Source organism: Malus domestica, chromosome 08, assembly GCF_042453785.1.
Source record: "Malus domestica chromosome 08, GDT2T_hap1".
In the NCBI taxonomy this organism is placed as follows: domain Eukaryota; kingdom Viridiplantae; phylum Streptophyta; class Magnoliopsida; order Rosales; family Rosaceae; genus Malus; species Malus domestica.
Window position 1 is genome coordinate 12,157,684 of NC_091668.1, and position 24,226 is coordinate 12,181,909.

At 41.7% G+C, this 24,226-nt stretch overlaps 2 protein-coding genes and 1 long non-coding RNA gene across 3 annotated transcripts in view; 1 reads left to right on the forward strand and 2 right to left on the reverse strand.

The window, feature by feature from the left end:
* Positions 1 to 18,657, reverse strand: part of LOC139198327 (uncharacterized) — a 53,377-nt gene extending 34,720 nt beyond the window's left edge. The window contains exons 1-3 of the long non-coding RNA XR_011583707.1: positions 18,555 to 18,657; positions 18,374 to 18,471; positions 18,193 to 18,290 (exon numbers count right to left, since the gene is read on the reverse strand). This is a non-coding gene — a long non-coding RNA (uncharacterized lncRNA). The remainder of the gene's footprint in view (positions 1 to 18,192; positions 18,291 to 18,373; positions 18,472 to 18,554) is intronic.
* On the reverse strand, positions 3,576 to 7,072 carry LOC103410828 (aspartate--tRNA ligase 2, cytoplasmic-like). Its single transcript, XM_008349490.4, has 10 exons — positions 6,320 to 7,072; positions 6,136 to 6,243; positions 5,907 to 6,020; positions 5,513 to 5,803; positions 5,309 to 5,419; positions 5,049 to 5,102; positions 4,769 to 4,848; positions 4,551 to 4,666; positions 4,098 to 4,212; positions 3,576 to 3,934 (listed from the first exon to the last, which is right to left on the reverse strand). Exons 1-10 carry the CDS (start codon positions 6,830 to 6,832, stop codon positions 3,808 to 3,810), a joined length of 1,629 nt encoding a protein of 542 aa, XP_008347712.3. The 5' UTR covers positions 6,833 to 7,072; the 3' UTR covers positions 3,576 to 3,807.
* A 4,270-nt stretch (positions 18,658 to 22,927) lies between the features above and the next one.
* LOC103410829 (acetylglutamate kinase, chloroplastic) lies at positions 22,928 to 24,188 on the forward strand. Its single transcript, XM_029107031.2, has one exon. It carries the CDS (start codon positions 23,048 to 23,050, stop codon positions 24,035 to 24,037), a length of 990 nt encoding a protein of 329 aa, XP_028962864.1. The 5' UTR covers positions 22,928 to 23,047; the 3' UTR covers positions 24,038 to 24,188.
* Positions 24,189 to 24,226: the final 38 nt, after the last annotated feature.

Consider the following 24,226-nt stretch of genomic DNA (forward strand, 5'->3'; position numbering starts at 1 on the left):
CGATTTCTGATTTCCAGTCTTTTGTGATTTTATGCTCCATTCATTGTGCATTATTGAAAAAAGCTTCAGATCCATTCATCATCTCAACAAAATTGTTAACAGGTAAATAAAGTATTATCGTTTTAGAAGTAATAAAATTTTCAACAAATCATGGCAAAGCATTCTGTCTCCCTCCTGCTTCCGTTAATGATTGATAGCGATCCCCATACTTCCTCTTTCTCCGTTTCGCTTTGTGTTATAGTACTAATTGTGTTCTTTACAAAGCCACGAAGAATGAGATGAACCCAAGCATCCCAACGCAGAGGAAGCTTGAAGCCAGCTGAGTTGAACCAGAACCCTCACGAGGTGGGGGTGCTGGCTTATGCCCAGCAGCATCAGGGGCTGGACCGCGCTTGAACATTTTCGTCAAGGCATCAGCGGCCCCAGCAGCAACACCACCAGGCCCTGGAGCAGACTTGAATATGTTGTTTAGTGCCGAAGCATCTCCATTCTTCGCTGCATCTGCCACGGGCGCTGGCACCCCCAATTCCTTAATCATTTTGTCCAACTTGCCTTGACCACCGGGGGCCGGAGCATCACCACTCTTTGGTGCATTTGCCGCTTTCCCTGCTGATCCATCGATTTGATTAATGATGTTGGATTTAAGAACTTCGTCTTTGAGCGCGCCGAATTCTTTCAACCCTTCAGGGAGACCTGCTGGGAGGTCCAAGGCTTCAGAGATAGCGGAGCTGAAGAACACGAGGGATAGAGCGAAGACGGGGAGGAGGAGGGGAGAGGCTCCGTGAGTTGTCATGGTTTTCGATTTGAAAATTATGAAGGCTGTTTGATGGCGGTAACGAACCTTCTGAGGGTTTTTTTTTTTTTTTTTTTTGTAGGCAAGATATGTATGCTAGAGGGATTGTGGTTGGAGAAGACAACCATGAACAACTGAAAATCCAAATTTGGAGGCTCTATTGTGTCCTCTCTGTTGCCTTAACTCTCAAACCCCAAATAACAACTTAAAACACTTTCTTAAATTACGTGTTTATTTTTTAATGTATTGTAAGCTAAACGCTACATGTGCCGCATTTACGACCATTCCATATCAACTGAAGCGTCTTTAGAAACAAATACGTGTATTTTTGAAAAAGTTGACTCGTTCTTTTTTATCTCAGACTAATATCATCTCATTTGCACGTGATTCGCACGTTACCCTTGTGCATGTTCTTTTTTTTTTCTATCATTGATTTTTGTTTCTATTTCTCTCTTCTTCGTTTTTGAAAAATGTTAACTAGTTCTTTTTTAAGATTAAATGAATGACGTTAGTTATGCACGTGATTTCCACGTGATCGTTTGGTACTTTTTCTTTCTTCTTTCCACATAATTGTTTATTGATGATATTGTAGTTTTTTCTTGAGTGGTGAAGAGAAATTCGCTCCCAGCCTCTAGGATCCACCAACATCCAAATTCTGTGTGTAATTATAGCAAATCAATCTGTATATAACTCCCCCAAATCCCCACTTGAGAAACCAAAGCTTTGGAAGATAAATAAAGCACTGCTTTCAAAGCAAGAAATAAGGCAAAGCAAGATAAAAAAATAAAGATGGAGAACACCAAAGCCTCTGTTATCCTCTGCCTTGCCCTCTTCCTTGTCTTCTCTTCGGCCTCTGCCTTTGACATCGTCAAGCTTCTCGAGAAGCAGTCGGAACTGAGCAGCTTCACCAACTACCTCAAGGAGACCAAGCTCGGCGACGAGATCAACAAGCGCAGCACCATCACAGTGTTGGCAGTGGACAATGGGGGCATGTCAAGCATCTCCGGAAAATCCCAAGATGTGATCAAGAAAATCCTCAGCGCACACGTTGTTTTGGATTACTTCGACCAGAAGAAACTGACCAGTTTGGCTGGTTCCAGCAAGGAATCAACCCTAACCACAATGCTCCAGTCCTCTGGCCAGGCCAAGGACCAGCAAGGGTTCATCATTGTCGGTAAGAGCGATGGAGAAATTGCTTTCGGGTCAGCTGTCAAGGGCGGCAAGCTCAACGCCAAGCTCGTGAAAGCCGTTGTCTCCCAGCCCTACAACATTTCAGTTCTTCAAATCTCAAATGCGATTGAAATTCCCGACATTTCTGCTGCCTCTAGGCCTGCCGGCTCGCCAAAGTCCTCCGCATCACCAGCTTCTTCTCCATCAAGCAAATCATCCTCTGATGCTCCCAGTCCCTCTGATGACAGTGCCCCAAGCCAATCACCCAAGTCATCAAAGGCACCCTCGCCGTCGGATGAGGTTTCATCCCCACCGGTTTCTGGTGATGCTACACCTTCATCCTCACCATCTAGTGATGGACCAACCGGATCATCAAGCTCTGCACCTTCACCGTCTGCTGCTTCACGTGCTGAGATGGCTTTTGGCGCCGGAGTGGTGATCATGGGTTTAGCTTCCCTTTTGGTTGCTTAAATTTTCTTCAGTAAATGAGGAGATGAAAAAGAAAATGTAGGAACGGAAAAGATTAAACTTAAAGGGTACACGGTTAGTGGTTTTGTGTGGTAAATGGATAGAACATGAAAGCAACCATTGTTTTTATTTAGAAATGCATCAGATACCCTTTAAGTACTTTCTTTTTCTTGTGATTTTTCTTTTTCTGCTTTCTTCTTCACTGGTTTAATCCACAAGTTTTGTTCAGTTCCTCTTGATCGTTAGCATTTGCATTTGAAAAATTAGTTTGCTTGCAATGCAAGTTAGTTAACATTTGAGACCCTGCAAATCATTATGCACACCCATTTTCTCAAAGCATTGGGCAACTTAAACGATATTTCTTTAGAGACTTGAATATTTCTTTCAAGTCCTCAAAGCTGGTGGTGGAATCCTAAAATAGGACTCTCATTGAGACGCATGTTCCCCATTTAATAAATAAATAAAAGTGCAATTTTTTGCATTATTAAAAGAATTTTTTTTTATGAACAAAGACATTGTACTCTTCTTAAAAAAAACAAAAAATAAGAGCTACAAAGATTGGAAGCAAGAACAATTGTCAAAGGATAGTGCTATCTACACACCTATTTTTATTTCTCACACATTTCTCTCAATTTTCGGCCGTTGGATCGATTGAATAGAAGAGATCAATAGCAAAAAAATTAACAATGGTGCGTGTGAGGTAAAAATAGGTGTGTGAATAACACTATCATCTCCAAAATGTGGGTTTCGTCCATTTTTGTGGTTGTGGTGGCCTGGCCATGGGAGAGAAAGGGTATCGAGTGAGGAATAGGAGTGAGCCCAGCGGAGAAAGGCTTACAGAGAGAGAGAGAGAGAGAGAGAGAGAGAGAGAGAGAGAGAGAGAGAGAGAGAGAGAGAGGGGAGAGGAGTGTCGATGAAGATAAAGAGATCGAGAGAACAGAGAAGGTAAATTCAGTACCAAGGCTTCCTCTGGTTTAAATTTGTGATGAGGGATGCGCATGGTGTCTTCCACATTTCTTGAAAGGCCATCTATCCGTGAAGTCCAGCGGAGTTGGTTTCTACCATTTCGCCTTAGTTTGGAATAGGTTCTGAGTTCAAATATCGTAAAGCAAAAAATTTCTCACATCGTAGCAGAGACAAACGATTCGGAAGATGGTGTTACTTTTCATATGGAAACTAGAAGGTATATCAAATAATCTATTCGTTCAACTCTGAATCAGACGAACATTACTAAAACGACTCGAGCAGACAACAAAAATAGAGATTTTGACCATGGCATGTATGTGTATGTCTATGCCATCAGTTGTAAGAACAGATGGCTTCGTAAAACTGATAAAAACAAAATTCTCCGATAATGTTAATGAAAAGTGGCACCTCTAAGGGGCGAGCCTAAGTGGATCGCGAGGGAAAAGAGAAGTTTTGCGGATGTTATTCAAACCGCAAAAAAGCATGACAACACGCTCCAGCCCTACTCCGAATCCACCATGTGGAGGTGCACCGTATCTGCAAGAAGCATCATAAGGTTCATTAAGCAGTGTAATCGAGGGAAGTCGGCTAGTATCGCATGGTTAGGTCAAAACTCAGAAGCCGATTTGTGAAGAGCTTCTAACTTACAACATTTTGAATAAATAATAACAATAACACAGGGAGCAGAAGGAAAGGATACCTGAAAGAATCAATATATGTTGATATCGTCTTCACGTCAATTCCCAGTGCCTGTGCACGCTCAGTCAATAACTCTGGAACGTGTACACGCTGTGCTCCAGAAATAATCTCCTCGCCTAAAGGATGGAGAATATATATTTAGATTCACATCACTCCAAAACCGTTCACTGTATACTGGAGTTCCCAAGTATAAAGAGAATAATATATTTTCTATCCAATACATCATCAGGAAGTGTCGTCTAACATACCAACGAATAAAAAGACACTTGGTATACTTGTAACATTTCTAACTATGCTGACCCATATGCATAAAAAATTAACTATTTAACAGCTATATGATGTCTAACATATCTATCGAGCACTGAAGTTGTGAGCTTCGAACCAAAATCAAATTAGCAAAATGATTTAGGATATAAATGCAACAGTAATACTGATAGAAACAATGATGGTTTACCTCGAATAAAAACGTCAAACGAATTACTGTAAGCGGGATTGTCGTGGCAAGGCATTGTGTAGAATGGCCTAACAGCCAAAGGGTAGCGGTGCAGTATGTAGAACTCGGTGCCATACCTATCATTAGGTAAAAATCAGTTCAAACATTTATGATTACAACAGAACTTAAACAGAATGAGAACAAACTAAAAATTGGGTAGAACAAGCAAGATAAATTACTTCTCCAGAACTAGTTGGCCCAATTTTCTCTCATTCTCAGTGTTTAAGTCCCCAAAAGGATCCACTTCAACCCCAGCTTCCTGTAAAAAACATCAAACTTAGAATATATGGAAGAAATCTTCAATTGAAAGCAGGCCATGCATGTTTCAGCTTCCAGACTTTTAGCACTAATAATGGCTCTAGACCATGTGATTCGAGAAACAACTCTGCCAAAGTCTACAACCATGCATTTACTATTTGTTACTCAACTCAGTGGCGAGAAAAGAACGGGTGGAAATACCTTGAGCATCTGAACACCTTCTTCAAATGTTAAACGTAGCGTCTCTGGCAAGTACTGAAAATTTGAGAAATGACAAAATCAGAACCCAAAAACTGTGTGGACATGAAACTGAAATCATTGGCAACATTTTTTTTTTTTATATAACTCAGAATATATAGATAATAAATCCATTGCTTAGGCAATGCTTCATTGACCATTCAACACTCAACATATCACAGTCCAAATACTAAAGACAGCAAAAAATAAATCAGAAGCGCGACCTTTAGCGGTTGGAATGGATACTGCCTCGCCACAGCTTCAAGCTCTTTTGCACAGTTCTTGTTCAAGGAGTCAAACATTGCAACAAACAATGGACCAACAACGTCCATCACCTGAACAAACAAGCATATAATTGCTCCGTGAATTAACATCCACCATCATATGGGGGATAACGGTAAACAAATGCCTAAAAATTATAATTCTACCTCAGAATAGTGCCTCTTGATCTCCATTTCAACATCAAGACCAGTGAACTCACACAAATGCCTATGGGTAAAGGAGTCCTCAGCTCTAAAAACAGGACCAATCTCGAAAATACGGCCGAAGTCACCACATATAGCCATCTGCTTGTGAAGCTGAGGTGACTGGGCAAGGCAGGCCTCTTGACCCTTGTAATTGAGTTTAAAAACAGCAGCACCACCTTCACTTGAACCAGCAATCAGCTTTGGCGAGTGGATTTCAAAAAAGCCTTCAGATATCAAGAACTGCCTGAAGATCTACAGAACAACGCAACCAATTACACATAGCAGTAATATCTTACTTCAAAATCCTCCAACTTTTCAAAGAGAAACAACTGCAAATGGTACAAAGACTACTCACATTTCCAACTTGACTCTGAATGCAGAATATACCCTGATTCGCCGGTGTTCGCAAGTCAAGAACTCGGTTATTCAAGCGGGTATCCTGATTAACCCGAACAAGTGTTTCTCCGGCCTAAAAACCCATCATACCACCCAATGAATATACACATACTAAGAGAAAGAAAGTCCCAAAATGCTTACCAAAGCTTCAACAACCCAATTCAAAGTAAAACTTGTAATCTTACTACCTGCAACGCCTTTTCGATTTCGACATCACTCCTAGCAGCATCCTCAATGTTAATTGGTAAAACAGCAGCCCTACTCACACAATACAATTTCCTTACTTGAACTTCCACCTGATTAAACCCAACATTTTGATTATAATCACTACGTAATCACTCAGCTAATTAAAGTTTTAATTAAATTCAAAACCTGCTGCGTGGTGCCTTTAATCTCGACACTAGGAACAGACACGACGCCTTCAACATCGATAATCGACTCTCTGCTCAACCCGGCGACGTACTTCACCATCTGGCGGCTCACGGTGTCAGGCTGCACCGTCACCACGCACTGCACCGTAAACCCCCTCTCTCTGACGACAACAAACGACATCTTATTCCCGACGGCGCGAATCGTCTGCGCCCGGCCACGTATCAGCACGGACTGGTTCTCCAACGCGTTGGTCAAGTGTCCAACCTCGGTCCAGTGGCTGACGTCCTCAGCCGTCTTCGATTGGAGCTCGACCAGCGGTACTTCGCCGTAGTTGGAGGCGAGCGGGTCCTGCTCGTCGACGGCGAGAGAGGGGGCCGCCGCGGCCGGGGTTTCTTTCTTGGCTTCTTTCGCGGCTTTTTTGGCGGCTTTTTTCGCAGCGCTTTTGCTTACAGAGGAGGCGTCATCGGTTGTTGGGTCGGAGGCGGAGGGGTTTTGGGATTCCGGTGTCGACATTGGAATCGGAATCGGAATAGGAGTGTGGAAATTTCAAAGAGAAGAAAAGTATGCAAGAAATTACAGAGGTGTGGAGTGGCAATGAACCTGTCCGTCCGAGGTGTGGGTTTTATAATGGGAAGGGTGGTCTGTTTTGGGCCGTTGGATGATATCTGGACGGTTCAGGTTTGTAAACAGTTCTCGTGTGTAGGAACTGGTCAGAAACCAGACTGCTAAGAAACCGAGGCACAAACGAATGGCGGCCGCATTGGACCCCGATGAAAGGTGGCCCGAAATTTCCCTTTTTTTTCTTTAAGCGCCCCAAACTTTTATTTTTGGGTAAATATCAGTTTACTATCATCAAGTTTCGTAATTTTTAACATTTAGTATATGAAGTTTTTTTCGTCCCAGAGTCATATTTAAAGTGTTAATTTTGGAACAGTTTCATACATTCGTTAATCAAACTATTAACTCAGTCATTAACGGATGACGTGACGTCTATGTGGACAATAATTGGATGCCACGTGTTAATATGAGCTCACGTAAATATTTAAAAAATTAAAAAAAAAATTCTAGGCTTTCACCTCTCCCGACCCCTCCCTCATTCTCCTTCCCTTCTCTTCCCTGCACCCCTCCCTCATTCTCCTTCCCTTCTCTTCCCTGCACTCATCCTCCTCGCACGCCCACCCATTCCCATCCTTATCCCGCCCCTTACCCACCCACGTTCCCACTAACCCTATTCCTACCTTGATGGTGAAGTGCTCCTGCATCACACCTCTTGGTCTTGGGTTTGAGGATGTGTCTTGGTCTTGGGTTAGAAGGCTTGTGTGCTTCTGCTGCTCTACTGTTGCCTTTCTCTAGAAAAACAACCTTTTTTCTAGGAAACCAAAAAGAAATGAGCTTTCTCGCGAGAAGACTAGCCGGGAAAGAGGGAGCCTATTTTCTCCAAGAATCAAAACAGGCAGTAGGCCGCCTCATATCCCAGAAGAAAAAAGCTCCCATCATGGGTATTAGTGATATTTATCAAATGTGAGGGGTTTTTGTGAAAACACAAAACTTGATCTGTCTTGTGTGGTGTTTTATGGAGATAGTCAAGATGACAAACATGCTTGGCTCGACGAGGGCTTGAATTTTGATATGAACATTTTATTTTTTAATCAAAATTTGATGTAAGATTCCTTGAAAAGGCATGGCTTCTAGAGCCCTTTCAGAATGTAGCATATTGCCCGTCAACTTAAAAAATCTGTAACTTCTTCATTAAAGAATATTCCTAATTCTAAAATATAAAATAAAGGGTTAAGTATGGATAGCCATCCAATCTTTAGGGATGATTTTAAATTGATCCTAATTTTTTAAAACATTTCAAATAATTACGAAATTTTGAACAATGGACATATATTAGGTTCATTAGTGCTCACTGATGACGTAGGCAAATATAAAGTGTGTTTTAGCTCTTAAGTTATCTATTGAGATTTGAATCTCCAAACTAACGTTGTATTGTTGAAATTTAAGTTGGCTAAAATGGGTCAATTTAGGGGATCATAACTCCAAAAAGGCCGATTAGTGAAAACCAACTTTAGTATTTATCCACCTCATCATTCAATGCTAGTAATGTCATCATCATTAGTCATTCAGTACTACGGTTTGGTGGTATTCCTCTTCACTTGGAAGTGAGAGGTCTTAGATTCAAATCTCATGGATTGCGTATTCGATACCAAATTAGGTTGCCCAGTGTGGCTTAGTTGAACTCTCCTTTTTCCTAGTGTAAAAATATTGATGTACTAAACAAAAAAGTAATGTCATCATTAATGTAGGTAAAGTCCCTACCAAATGTCTAATTTTCAAAACACTAAGTAGTTATTTGAAATGTTTTAATAAGTTGACACTAATTTGGAATCATAAATAAAAGTTGAGTAATTTTTTGTACATTAACTCCAAAATAAATATAAATAAAATAATTCACATTTTCTCTCTCCAACTTTAGCAAATACTGAAAAATAAATTTAGCATTGAACTCATCATTTACAATATTCGACCTTAAAAGCGAGAGAATTACAAATGCTCTCGAGTCAACTAATTGAATAGGGATGGGCAAATACTCATTGGTTATGGGTAACTGTGGTTACCTGCCCATTTAAATTAAATGGTTACGGTTATGGGTAACCGTTTAGATAAATAAACGGTTATGGGTATAATCGTTTACCCGCGAAATTTAAATTGGCGGTTATGAGTATTATCCGCGGTTATAAACGGTAACCGTTTACCCATTTATTTTATATATGTAAAACTAACACAAACCATGTTCTCAATCCAATAATACTTAGCACCCAATAAATTAGCAAGGAATTCATCGGTTATTCTCTCAATAACACTGTTACAAGAATGATGATTCTCATCATCAAGGAATTCGCCAAATTAATTTAAATTACTTGCAGGTAACCATGAAATTGACATAAATGCTTTGACAGAAATATCTTCTAAACAATTTTTGTAACCCAATAATGCTTAGCAAATATTATATTTACCTTTATTGATGCACAAAATCAATGAGGACTTTGGTACAACAGAAAGTGTTAAGTTTGTGATATTCGTTAGATTGCTCCGATCACTAGTGTGGATAAGTATGTAAATGGATAGAGACAGGGAAGCAAACACAAGATGTACATGGTTCACCTATATTGGCTACGTCCACGAAGTAGATGAGTTCTCATTCATCGTGAAGGGTTTACACAAGTACATATGTTCAAACTCTCCTTTTGTGAGTACTAGTGAATGATTTAATACAAATATCATTAGGAAATATTGTGAAAGAATGATCTCTATTTATAGAAGAGAGTTTCTAGTTTCATTCTGACATTGACATGTGTCGTGTTGTGATTGGCTTCTGATGTTGACACGTGTCGCGCTATGATTGGCTTCTGATGTCGACACGTGTCGCGCTGTGATTGGCCTCCTGGTTGGAGGAAAACTCTTCTGGGTCATTGACGGTATAACGTTGACCAGTGCTTAGTAGTTTCGGGATTGGTCAAGTATGGTACAAACAGTGCTCCCCTAAGGTCCCGAGTGAGGGAAGCTCCTCGGTTAGGGACTTGCAAAATCCAAGCTATTGAGTAATCACAAAACTTCTAAGTACTAAAGTGTGGTAGCATTTTCACTTGCCTTATTTGTCTCCTATGTAGATGTGGCATCTTATCTGGAAGTACTTTTCATCCATCCAGGGGTGGTATCTTTAAGCAATGAAGATGCACAAGGTAATGTATCAATTTCACTTGAAGCTTACTTGTAGTTTCGGGTTTGGTCAAGTGCGATACAAACCCTATAGTAGGAATCCCCCAAGTCGCCGAGTTAGGAGATTTGCCGAATAAGGTAACAGACAAGGTAAACAATTAGACTTCCAAGCAAGCAACCTAGATCGGAGGTTTGACTTCGGCTTCCGGTTGATTATTCTCTTTCTCCTTGTGTCATAAACAGCAACAAGGATAAGGATAAGCAAATGGAGAAGAGATGATATAAGATACTTTTGCTTTTGAAGAAGTAACTTTCCACATGCTTATTCTTGAACTGGGCTGGAGGGTTTTCTGGTTTCCTCCAGAGTATAAGGCCGACTCAAGAATTTGAGGGTCAAAACAAGTCCATCAAATCTAGAGTACGTTCGACCCTGATGATATGTGATACTTTTGCTGTTGACAAAGTAGTGGATGTGTTGGCACGTGTTCTGTTACGCTTGTCTCCACATGCTTCCTTGTATCCTTCTCACTTGCCCTATTTGTTCCTCAGGCAGATGTGGTATCTTCTCTGGAAGCATAAGATGTTGAAGATGAGTACTCGAAAGCAATGTCAGGTAAGTAATCAGGCAAGGGGTTTCAGGCAGTCAGTTCTTGACTGGAAGCTTGATTCCAAGTGCTGATGATTGCTCTATTTCTCCTTGTCTTGCAGGTAAGAACAAGGCCAAAGGAAAAGATAGGGAAAAAGTATGATATGGGATACTCTTGCTTTTAACCCTGATGATATGAGATACTCTTTCTTTGGTATGGCTTGTTTGCAGAGGTATTATCGGGAGGAAAAGAAACTGAGTATTTCGAGAGACTCTGCTGAGAGTGCCCTCTCGGATGTGAAGAAAAGTTAAGCATTTTTTATTCATTTGCAGGTATGCCTGGCTGTGGAGGATGGAGGTCGACATATATAGGAGTCTCCCTAACAACAAATAGTATGTTGAACCCTTTCGAAGCACAGTTGGCTTATTTATGGATGTGTTGGAATGTATGATGTTTATGTATGAATGTGTTGGAATGTATGATGTTTATGTATGAATGTGTTGGAATGTATAATGTTTATGTTGATTGATATGAGTGATTCTTATGAATGTTTTGCTATGCATGAAATGATCTATACTTTTGATATGTGAATCATGTTGGTTGTAACACTTAGTATCACATAATTTGTGTCAAAGTACGCATGTTGAAGCTCTGAGTTAGAGTATAAGGGTAGGTCAACGTAAACCAAGTGTTCCAGTGCTAGGAACGCAAAAGACTTAGAAGAAGTTGTCTGAATTCCCTAAATATTTGCCGAATGACTTGTGTGACAAAAGATCTCAAGTGGTTAAAAGTCAAAACATTTGTAATGTGTATGCCTTCTTATAATATCATTTCCTTCAGTACCTAGTCCTTCACTCTGAAAGAGTGAAGCTTGGCCCTATAGTCATATTAATCGACGGTACGTTCACCCCTGGTTGTCTTGATACGAACTTTTATCCCCCTAGTTGTAATGGGCTTGCTGAGAGTAAAAATCCTCCCTCTTACCAAGAGACAGATACGTTTGGTGACTTAGTGAGTAGCTAAATGAGGCAGGAGATGATGCAATGGGTGTTTGAATGGCCAATATCTCCTCACTTGGTAGAACTTGACTTCCACTTCCCATTTGTTGATAGGGGTTAACTATATGGAGGTTCCCTTGGTATGTCCTTGCTTCGGCGGATGCGTGGTTGTAACCATGTGTCATCACCTCAGAGTAAGTCTTCCAAGTGTTGGCATTGATCATGTACTTGAAGAAACAATCACGTAGGCCTGTCGTGAAGGCCTTGAGGGCGGTTTTGTCATATGCCTTAGCGCAGCGAGAATACTCATGGCTAAAGCGACCGGCATACTCTCGTAGTGACTCATCTGGCTTCTGGCGAATAGTGTCAAAGTTATCTGCATAATGCAAGTGATCGGTCTAGAAGATATGTTGAGAGACAAACAGTTTGCTCAATTCCTCAAATGAGTCTACTGTCTCAGGTGGAAGATGGCAATACCAGTTTAAAGCTCCTCCAAAGAGGGTAGAGGAGAAGAAAAGACATCGCTCTTCGTCGGTGTGCATCCGATATGCCATGGTGGACTCAAAGTGGTTAAGGTGTTCAATTGGGTCATCCCTTCCAGTATAGAGTTGTAAACCAAACCTTTGTTTTGTCTTCGCTTAAAGGGGGTGTCGAGGATCATTCTTGTGAGAGGGTCAAGCCTGGGTTGGTTCCAGTCAGGTATCTCGGCCTGACGTTCGACCTTCAACTTGTTTACTTCCTCAAGGAGCTGTAGGACAAAGGGGTCATGAGTGGAGTTATGTACCACTGGAATTTTCTTTCGTAAGTCTCCATCGCCTCTTGGAAGTAGGAAAGTTTGAGCATGGGCGTGTGGTTTTTTCTTGGACTCGCCGTACTGACTTCTAGGGCGAGTCTGTCGGAATACCTCAGAGTCCCCCGTACCTTCATGTTCCTTCCCTAGATTGGCAGTTGGCCTGGGTCGTGAGAGGGGACTGAGTCTTTCAGAAACCCTTGGGTCATTGATCTTCGAGCATATGTGGAGGGGATTCTCTCAACGTTGCTTTAGGAAGTCTTGACAGTCACGATAAACGGCTTTCGATCTTTCTAACCCTTCTGGAAAGAGGTGTCTTTCTCCATTTCTTCTACTTCGAGTCGAAGTATTTGGGTTGAGAGAAGTCTCATGTTGATCAATGTTTTAATGATTAACTCGCTCCTCATCAGGGATACCCATGTCGAAGGGAGGTGACCCTCCGTGTTGGAGGGCACCCAAATGATGGTTAATGTCTACAGGGGCAACGAGCTCGCGTGTTTGAGTACGCCTAGTTTCTTGGAGCGTCTCACAGAGCTTCTCATAGTGCTTTAGAGGACCTCATTCTTCATTGTTATCTTGTTGTTCTGAGCTTCTAGCTCATCGACTTTAGTTTGAAGAGCAACCCTCTTTCCTTCATTCTTCGTTGTTTCGCACTAGATGCAAGAGGGGTGTTATTCTGTGTGCTGTGACTTCCTTCGCTTTCCATATTGGAAAGGGATGTCTGGTCAAAAGAGAGTGTACGAATGATGGAAACCAGCTTGGCAAAGCTGAAGAGAGTGGGAATAAGTGTCGTTCCCACAGGCGGCGCCAAATGTTGATACACCAAATCAATGAGGACTTTGGTACAACAGAAAATGTTAAGTTTGCGACATTCGCTAGATTGATACGGTCACTAGTGTGGATAAGTATGTAAATGGATAGAGACAGGGAAGCAAACACAAGATGTACATGGTTCATCCAGATTGGCTACGTCCACAAAGTAGAGGAATTCTCATTAATTGTGAAGGGTTTACACAAGTACATAGGTTTAAGCTCTCATTTTGTGAGTACTAGTGAATGATTTAGTACAAATAACATGTAATATCCCTCGTTTAATTAAGAGTGCAATGTGATTATAATTGTTTTTATACAAAATTTTAGTCTACTTAGTGTTTATTTGTTTAATAGCTTTTAATACTATACTTTTTATTTATTAGATTTCCTAGTATTGTTAAAAAAAAAAAAACAAATAATAATAATAAAATAAAATAAAATAATATTCTACAAAACAAAGGAAAAGAACATTCTTTCATGTTCTTCCTTTCTGTGCGATGGAAACAAGGAAGCTGGGAGGAGGTGGCCTTCCATATCTTTAGGAAAAAAATCTTTTTTCTTCATACCAAAAATCGGATAGAGATTAGGACACCTTGTGATAGGTCGACCTTTGATTTATCAAAGGAGTGTGTCATAGAGAGTTGTTCATCTCCTATTGCACCAAGGAGTGTGTTCAGCAGAGGATGAACTGAGAAGAGACACATAGGTCTATAAGCAGGAGGTGGATGACCTAGGAAGCTAGGTTTTTATCATGACTCTGATAGGAGTGAGTAGGATTAGAGAAACTATAAAAGGGGTTCCAGAGAAGTGGGAAAGCATCAGAAATCGAAAAGGGGTAGATAAATTGAGAGTTAAAGAACGTGATTGTGAAGGAAGGATTCAGATATTTGAAGGGTAAACTTCTTGTTCCTTGATTATTTAGATTTTTCGAATTTAATTTCCTTAGTTGAATTGAAACTGCCATGAGATATATTTGGAATTCTTGTTTTCTACTGTTCAATGAACTAATCTGAACTTGAATTAGAGTTGGGTAATTCGGATTAGGTGTGTAGATCAAATTTCTTGATCAAGGGTTTGGTTCAAAAAGTCAATTTCTTGTTAATTTTGAGTCATGTTATATTTGGGTGTTGTATACATGATTTCTGGATTACTTGGAAATATTTTGAGTTTTGTTATTTGATTTGGAAGTGTACTGTTATGTAAGTTGCAGAAAATTTGTTTCTTTGCAGAGAAAACTCAAGTTTCTAGTGGTCTTATTTTGCTCTTAATTCATAGGTCTTTATGTGTTCCTTTGGAGAAAACTTTTATTGCGTTGAAAATACATATGTCCATGATTGTAACCCAATTGTTTTCACTCAGTTCCGTTGAGTTTTGGTTGATCAAAACCTTATTTAAATTTGGGTCGCGAGCTGCCAAACAGCAGCAGAAAACTGGATTTCCAGTTTCAAGACTCCAATTTTCTTTTAGCATAACTTCCAATTTAGAGCTCCGTTTTCTACAAACTTTATATGTTTTTAAAGTACATAACACGAACTTCAAAACCCATGTAATATTACACGATTTGGTTTAGTTTTGAATGTTAAAAAATGAGTCTAAACTTGTTTCAATAGTGCTGTTTTTTCTGCAGATTTTGTGAAGATGCAAAGTTCTGTTTTTAGCACACCTAATTTCTTTTCCAGATTCCTTTCTAGTTCTCTTTACTTGATTTGAGTGACATTATCTGAGTTATAAGATTCCAGAATTTATGTACTTTTGTTAGATAATATCAATTTTGTGGTTGAACACTTAGTTTGGTTTCTAATATGTGTTACTTGTGTTTATATTTTTGGTTGTATATTTGTGTTCCGATTAGGTTCTTCAGAGGAACAAAATTAATCGAATTCAAGGTAGGGGGTTCTGGGAAACCTTCTATATATATATGAATTTAATTATTTCTTACTTAAGTACATATACAAGTTGATATACATGTTTCTATTGGATATTTGAGTATGATGAATGTTCGAAATGAAATTTGGGTCCATGATGTGGGAGTGAAGTGGGATTGTCGGAAAGAACTTCGGGAATCTAAGGTGGTGACTATTAGTTTTGTGTAGTTGAGCCAAACTCTTAGTAGGTACCAGGTCTCAGGTGAACCCACAGTGCACAGATTCTTTAAGGGTAATTCGGGACTGGAGACGAAGAGTTTAGGCAAGATGACTAACAAAAGGGGAGTTCGGGGATGTTTAGGGATGGGGGTTAATTCATATATTTAAACACTCGGGATCAAGTGGTATAGGTACGGAATGGGACGTACAAGGTCTGGGTGTTTAGTTATGTGGATTAACGGGTATAGTTAAGGCATTTGCATTGCATACTTACGCATCATTCTGCTTTTGGTTTTAATTCTGCTATCTTACTTATACTTTATTACTTTAGTCATGAAGGTATATGTCCCTATTGAGCTTTTTAAGCTCACCCTAACGAAATTTTGCAGGTACAGAACCAGAAACCTAAAGGTCTACTTGCTGTCTGTTGTGTAATTATGTATAAGAAATAAAAAGATGAGCTTGTTGGCTTTTGCTCTCTTGTTTGAATAAAGAACTACTTTTGTGTGACCTTTGAGTAGTTCATAAGTTGTAATTTTGGCTGAAACTTTCAATAATGAATATGTTATTCAGTTAATTTTATTCCAAGCGAGTTATACATGCTTTTATTTCATGTCACATTCTTAATTATATTAGTTAAACTTATAATTAAGGTGTGATTCACGTTCTGAACCAAGGTTTATGTTAATCCTTGGGTTGGGGCGTGACATAACATTAGAAAATATTGTGAGAGAATGATCTCTATTTATAAAAGAGAGTTTCTAGTTTCATTCTGACATTGACACGTGTCGTGTTGTGATTGGCTTTTAATGTTGACACGTGTCGCGCTATGATTGGCTTCTGATGTTGACACGTGTCGCGCTGTGATTGGCCTCCTGGTTGAAGGGAAACTCTTCTGGGTCCTTGACGGTATAACGTTGACCGGTGCTCAGTAGTTTCGGATTTGTCAAGTATGGTACAAACAACATTCATTGGTAACAGTTAAAAATATCGTCCGTAAACTATTATTTCAATTATTGGAATGGTATAGAGACTTAAAAAATTAAAATACGGAAATATATGATGAATGTACCTATAACGGTGTTTAATTGTCAAAAAAAAAAATTATGACAATTTTTTTTTTTAATTTTGAAGTTGTTAAAAAGCATGTAGACGGGTGAAAAAGAGGTAATGGTAAAAAAAAGATAAAGGGGTTGTTTGTACCATACTTGACCAATCCCGAAACTACCGAGCACCGACCAACGCTATACTGTCAAGGACCCAGAAGAGTTCCCCTCCGACCAGGAGGCCAATCACTACTCGACACGTGTCAAGATTAGAAGCCAATCAGAGCGCAGCACGTGTCGACATCAAGAACCAATCATAACATGACACATGTCAATGTGACAAAGCTACAAGTTTTTCTATAAATAGGGGTCATTCCCCCACAATATTGCCTAATGCCATTTTGTGTTAAATCATTCACAAGAACTCACTAAATTGAGAGCTTGATCCTTTGTACTTGTGTAAGCCCTTCACTACTAATAAGAACTCCTCTACTCCGTGGACGTAGCCAATCTGGGTGAACCACGTACATCCTGTGTTTGCTTCTCTGTCTCTATTCATTTACGTACTTATCCTCACTAGTGACTGAAGCAACCAAGCAACCAAGCGAAGGTCACAAAACCTGACACTTTCTGTTGTACCAAAGTCTTCGCTGATTTTGTGCATCAACATTTGGCGCCGTCTGTGGGAAACGACACTTATTCCTACTCTCTTCAGCTGTGTCAAGCTGGTTTCTATCATTCGTACACTTTCTTTTGATCAGGCATCCCTCTCCAACATGGGAAGCGAAGGAAGCCACAGCACACAGAATGACACCCTCCTTGCACATAGTGCGAAACAACGAAAGAAGGAAGGAAAATGAGTTCTTCTTCAAGCTAAAGTCGATGAGTTGGAAGCTCAGAACAACAAGATAGCAATGAGGAATGAGGTCCTCCAGGAGCAATATGAGAAGCTCTTCGAGACACTCCACGAAGCTAGGCAAGCTCAGACACGCGAGCTTGTTGCCCCCGTGGAAGTCAACCATCAACTGGGTGCCCTCCAACATGGAGGGTCACATGCATTCGACATAGATATCCCTGATAGGGAACAGATTACCCCTCGACTTGATAATCAACATGAGGCTTCTCTTAACCCAGTTGCTTCGACCCGAACCATGAGAAGTGGAGGGAGACACCTCTTTGCTGAAGGGGCAGAAGGATCGAAAGTCGTCTTTCGCGATTGTCGGGATTTCCTGAAGCAACGTCGAGAGAATTCCATCCATATAAGCTCAAAGATTAATGACCCAAGGATTTCTGAGAGACTCGGTCCCCTGCCACGGCCCAAGCCGGCCACCAATTTGGGGAAGGGGCAACAAGTCCTAGAGAGACATGAGGGTACAGGGGACTCAGAGGTGTTCCGACAGACATACCCTGGAAGCCAGTACAGCGAGTCCAGGGAAAAATCACATGCCCTTGATCAAACCTTCCTAATTCCAAGAGGAGATGGAGATTTACGAAAGAAAGCTCCAGTGGCACATAACTCCGCTCAGGACCCCCTTGTCCTACAACTTCTTGAGGAAGTAAACAAGTTGAAGGCTGAACGTCAGGCTGAAATACCTGACTGGAACCAACCCAGGCCTGGCCCTCTTACAAGGAGGATCCTCAACACCCCCCTTCAAGCAAAGACAAAGCAGAAGCTTGGCTTGCAACTTTATACTGGAAAAGAGGACCCGATTGAGCACCTTAACCTCTTTGAATCCACCATGGCATACCGATCTGAACAAGAGAAAATGGAGTTTCGAAGCTCACAACAAATCTGACGGGTTGACAGAAAAATAATAACCAGTCATTCATCATACCTGGATTTCTGGACTTATACTGCTCTGAGGGATCTCAAATTTGGATATGTTGTAGTTCACGAGCTGAGGAACAACTTCAATGAAGAAAGCATACCGATCTGAACAAGAGAAAATGGAGTTTCGAAGCTCACAACAAATCTGACGGGTTGACAGAAAAATAATAACCAGTCATTCATCATACCTGGATTTCTGGAGTCATACTGCTCCGAGGGATCTCAAATTTGGATATGTTGTAGTTCACAAGCTGAGGAACAACTTCAATGAAGAAAGCATGCTGATCTGAGCAAGAGAAAATAGAGTTTCAAAGCTCACAACAAATCTGACGGGTTGACAGACAAATGATAAACAGTCACTCATCATACCTGGATTTCTGGAGTTATACTAATCCGAGGGACCTCAAATTTGGATATGTTTTAGTTCACAAGTTAGGGAACAACTTCGATGAAGAAAGTATGTTGATCTGAACAAGAGAAAATGGAGTTTCGAAGCTCACAACAAGTCTGACGGATTAACAGAACATTGATGAACAGTTACTCATCATACTTGAATTTCTGAAGTTGTACTACTCCGATGGATCTCAAATTTGGATATGTTGTAGTTCACAAGATAAGGAAAAACTTTCATGAAGACGACTTTGCAATCTGAGCTATAGAGAAAGGTGTTATCTTGCATCCACTCAGGCTGATTAGTGGAAACGAAAAGCAATTCCACCAAAGAAAAGATGAAAAAGAGAGAAAAGCTACTAATTGCACTTGATCTTGTCTAGTCAATAGCATGCAGCATCAAACACACAAAAGTTGGAAATATTTTTAGATAAAGCATATACGAATGTGTGACATCGAAACAAGAATTCGTTACTTTGACAAATTAGTAACACGCGAGACACCTCATTCGGCAACTTTCTTCGCCTGAAGACTTGGGGGACTCCCACCATATGCTACTGCACCTTGATACTCGGCAGTCTCACAACCACTCAGTGACTTGGATTTTTCAAGTCTCCAACCGAGAAGTTTTCCTCACTCGGGAAATTAAGGGAACACTACCTCAAACTACATGCTTCACTCACAAAGCTTCAACAATACAGGTTTCAACAAAAGCAAAAATTCAAAGAACTTTATGAAGAAGGCTTTGGTGTATTTAACACAATATGTTGAAATGAAGCAAAGCTTATTTATTAATATTTTCGATAAGCCACAAATATGTACATATACATGAGTCAAAATAAACAAACAAAAGGGAGCCTTCACAAAGGTTGCTTAGGGGAAGTCTCAGCAGTCGGTAGAGCCCCAGAAAGAGAAAGCACCGGAGGGTGGTTATCCGGAGCCTCAGTACTTGACAAAACCCCAGAAGGAGGAGGCATTGGAGGTTTATCATTTGAAGCTTCATTACCAGGTACAACCTTAGAGGACGAAGGCAATAAATGCCTTTGGAACAAACCCACAAACCGCTGATGATCAAGTAAAACCTTACCATCAGATTCCTTCATCTGGTCAAGCTTCCTCTTCATGTTTGTAGCATAGTCATGGGCGAGCCGGTGCAACTGCTTATTCTCATGCTTGAGCCCTCTAATCTCCTGTTTGAGACTCATCACTTCAGCAGCCAATGATTCAACTTGGCGGGTTCTAGCAAATAGGCGTTGGGCCATATTAGACACAGAACCTGCACACTGAACACTAAGAGCCAGAGAGTCCTTAACAGCCAACTCATCAGACCGTTTGGAAAGTAGTCTATTATCTTTGGGAGTGAGAAGGTTCCTGGCCACCACTGCAGCGGTCATATCATTCTTCATCACAGAATCCCCAACGGTAAGAGGACCAGTAGGGGATATGAAGGATGGGCGCCATATGTTGTCTGGAGAAGGCGTGGCTGTCTCTTCTCCAAGGTTCAAGTCAAAGCGACGGTCGGAGGGTCCAGACATTTTCAAATGTGTTGAAGAAGGAAGAGGTCAGACAAATCAAGATCTTAGAAGTGCAAGAAATGAGCTTCTACTGGTAGAGATTCAAGTGTGCTGTGGAACTTAATGCCAGCCTCTATAAAAATCTGCACTCGACGGAGCTTCAGAAATCGAAGAGGCGTTTGCTTTCTCAAAAGCTGGGCTGCTCAGAGACCACGAGGGCCGATCTCAGAAATCGAAGAAGCACCTGCTTTTTCAGCCTCGTCAGCACCTGTCACATGCACACTCAGCTTTGCGGAAATTACGGGCAATCTGTCGAAGATTTCTGGTGAAGTAGAAAGCACGTGAATCTTACTGTTCAATCACCGCTCTCCATATGCACCATCAACTCCTCGGGTACCACATATAACTTTGTCAAAGATCTCTGACAAAGTTTAGGTACGAGAATTTCGAAGTTCCAGCTACCCTACTATTACCCATAAGGGTAAAGGAACAGCACCACTACTTGACAACTGGAAAGTCCCTATGTGTGTCGACCTCCGGGTTTTGCGGCAAGACAGGTTGGCAAGAACGTCCAACCTTTACTCACATTCGAGAAAAGACTCCCAACATAATTACTTTCTAAAAAACCGGAGTAGCACCGCTTTCCGAATCTCGAGAGTCAGATCCTCGACGGGATTGCTTGTTCGAAAACCGAAGAGGCACAACTCTCAGAACTTCGAGAGCCAGATTTCCTTAGATAAAGCTTGTCTGTAATCTTCACACGTAACATCAGCTTTCCAGATACCACATACCACTTTTTCAAAGTGCTCTGACAAAATTAAAACACGTGAAGCTGGCAGCTCCCACTACATTGCTGTGACCAAGAAGGGTAAAGGAATAGCATTACTACTTGTTATTGGGAAATCCCTATATACATTGACCTCCCTCCTCAACGGACAGGCAAACCTGCAAAAATGCTCAACCCTTTCTCGCATTCGAAAAGGCACCCTCAACATAACCTCTCGAAATACTCAGCTTTATTTCCCCCTGATAATACCTCAGCAAATAAGCCATACCAAGAACAAGAGTATCTCATATCATCAGGGTCGAAAGCAAGAGTATCCTATATCATGCTTTCTCCCTATCTTTGTCTTTGTCCTTGTCCACACCTGCAGGACAAGGAGAAAGAGAGCAGTCAGTCGGAACCTGAAATCAAACCTCCAATTTGGAACTGACTGCCTGGAGCCTTTGCCTGGTTGCTTACTTAGCATTGCTCTCGAGTACTCATCCTCAACTGCTGTCAAGGTCACGAATTCCACCGGCAAATACCTCATGACAGTTGATCAGATATTGGCTCTTTACACTGAAGCTGCCAAGCGTGGATGAGTCACTATGAAGGAATGTTCTGAAGGACCATTTAAATGCAAAGGTTGCACACCACTTCTGCCATGCAAAAGATTGAAGCAGAAGGTTCAACGGTGAGCTGAAACAGATCACTACAGCACGACACCTTTCCATACCACATTCATTATTCCGTCAACAGCAAAAGTATCCCATATCATCAAGGTCGAACGTACTCTAGATTTGATGGACTTGTTTTGACCCTCAAATTTTTGGGTCGGCCTTATACTCTGAAGGGCACAAGAAAACCCTCCAGCACAGTTCAAGAATAAGCCTGTGGAAAGTTACTTCTTCAAAAGCAAAAGTATCTCATATCATCTCTTATCCATTTGCTTCTCCTTATCCTGGCAGTTGAATGAGAGACAAGGAGAATGAGAACAATCAACCGGAAGCCGAAGTCAAACCTCTGATCCTGGGTTGCTTACTTGGAAGTTTGACTGCTTACCTTGTCTGTCACCTCTTTCGGCAGATCTCCTAGCTCGGCGACTTGGGGGACTCCTACTATAGGGTTTGTATCACACTTGACTAAGCCCGAAACTACAACTAAGCTTCAAGTGAAATTGATACATTACCTTGTGCGTCAACATCAGCTAAATACACCATTCCCGGATGGAGGAAAGGTACTTCCAGAGAAGGGCAGATGAAGATCAGACCACACTTCGGTACTTAGAAGTTTCGTGATTACTCAAGGGATTGGATCTTGCAAGTCCCCAACCGAGGAGTTTTCCTCACTCGGGAACTTAGGGGAGCACTGTTTGTACCATACTTGACCAATCCCGAAACTACCGAGCACCGACCAACGCTATACTGTCAAGGACCCAGAAGAGTTCCCCTCCGACCAGGAGGCCAATCACTACTCGACACGTGTCAAGATTAGAAGCCAATCAGAGCGCAGCACGTGTCGACATCAAGAACCAATCATAACATGACACATGTCAATGTGACAAAGCTACAAGTTTTTCTATAAATAGGGGTCATTCCCCCACAATATTGCCTAATGCCATTTTGTGTTAAATCATTCACAAGAACTCACTAAATTGAGAGCTTGATCCTTTGTACTTGTGTAAGCCCTTCACTACTAATAAGAACTCCTCTACTCCGTGGACGTAGCCAATCTGGGTGAACCACGTACATCCTGTGTTTGCTTCTCTGTCTCTATTCATTTACGTACTTATCCTCACTAGTGACTGAAGCAACCAAGCAACCAAGCGAAGGTCACAAAACCTGACACTTTCTGTTGTACCAAAGTCTTCGCTGATTTTGTGCATCAACAGGGGTTAAAAAGGATAAATGAGTAAATGAGTATTAAACGGTTACAGTTAAATGGTATGCGGTTATGGGTATGGTTAACCGTTTAAACAATTACCCAACGGGTAAACGGTTATACAAGCATGAACATAAACAGTTATGAGTAAATAATCGCGGTTACCCATCCATCGTAACCGTTTCCTATCCCAATAACTGAAGTAGATTCTCAAAGCAACTAAACTCGAATAAAATCGGTTCTCACGTGAGTTCAGTTTTCACTTCAGTCTCACTTTCACTATCGCGCTTCCACTGCCTCACTGAAAAGGAAAAATGTTGGCAGCTAAAACCCTAATAAACCCATCGCCATCACTCAAGCTCCCAAACAACCTCTCCCTCCGCCGCAAACCCCCATTTTCTCTCTCGATCCGCAACTCTCTCTCCCAATCCCCGTCGTCTCCTGATCCCACTCCAGGGCAACTCCGAGTCGACATCCTCGCCGAGTCTCTCCCCTTCATCCAGAAATTCCGAGGCAAGACCATCGTCGTCAAGTATGGCGGCGCCGCCATGAAATCCGAGTCCCTCCAGGCCTCCGTCGTCAACGACCTCGTCCTCCTCTCCTGCGTCGGCCTCAGGCCTATCCTCGTCCACGGCGGCGGCCCCGAGATCAACCTCTTGCTCCGGCGCCTCGGCATCGAGGCGACCTTCGTCGACGGCCTCCGAGTCACCGACGCCAAAACAATGGAGGTCGTATCGATGGTCCTTGTCGGGAAAGTCAACAAAAATCTGGTCTCCTTAATCGACCGGGCCGGCGCCAAGGCAATCGGACTCTGCGGGATGGACGGGCGGCTTGTCACGGCCCGGCCCGTTCCGAACGCCGCCAAATTGGGATTTGTCGGGGAAGTTGCGCGGGTGGACCCCGCCGTGTTGCGGTCCAACGTCGAGGCAGGGTACATCCCGGTGATTGCGTCCGTGGCGGCGGACGAGACCGGGCAGCAGTATAACATCAATGCGGACACGGTGGCGGGGGAGCTGGCGGCGGCGGTGGGGGCGGAGAAGCTGATCCTGCTGACCGACGTGGCGGGGATTCTGGAGGATCGAAACGACGTGTCGAGTTTGGTAAAGGAGATTGATATCAATGGAGTGAAGAAGATGGTGGCGGAGGGGAAGATCGGCGGCGGAATGATTCCGAAGGTGAGTTGCTGCGTGAGGTCGCTGGCGCAGGGTGTGAAGACTGCTAGCATTGTTGATGGGAGAGTGCCCCATTCTCTGTTGCTTGAGATTTTGACTGATGAAGGGGCTGGAACTATGATTACTGGATGATTAAACGTTAATTAGTTGCTTAAGTACTGAATGATTAAATGTTAATTAGTTGCTTAAGTCCTGGTTCAAATCCTTCCCTTCCCCTTAGTGTAGCAACGTCGATTGTAATAAACAACGAGGTTCAACAATTATGAATTATCTGTTGCTCTAAGTCCATATCCTTTGATATTTGCATAACTGCTTAGAAAT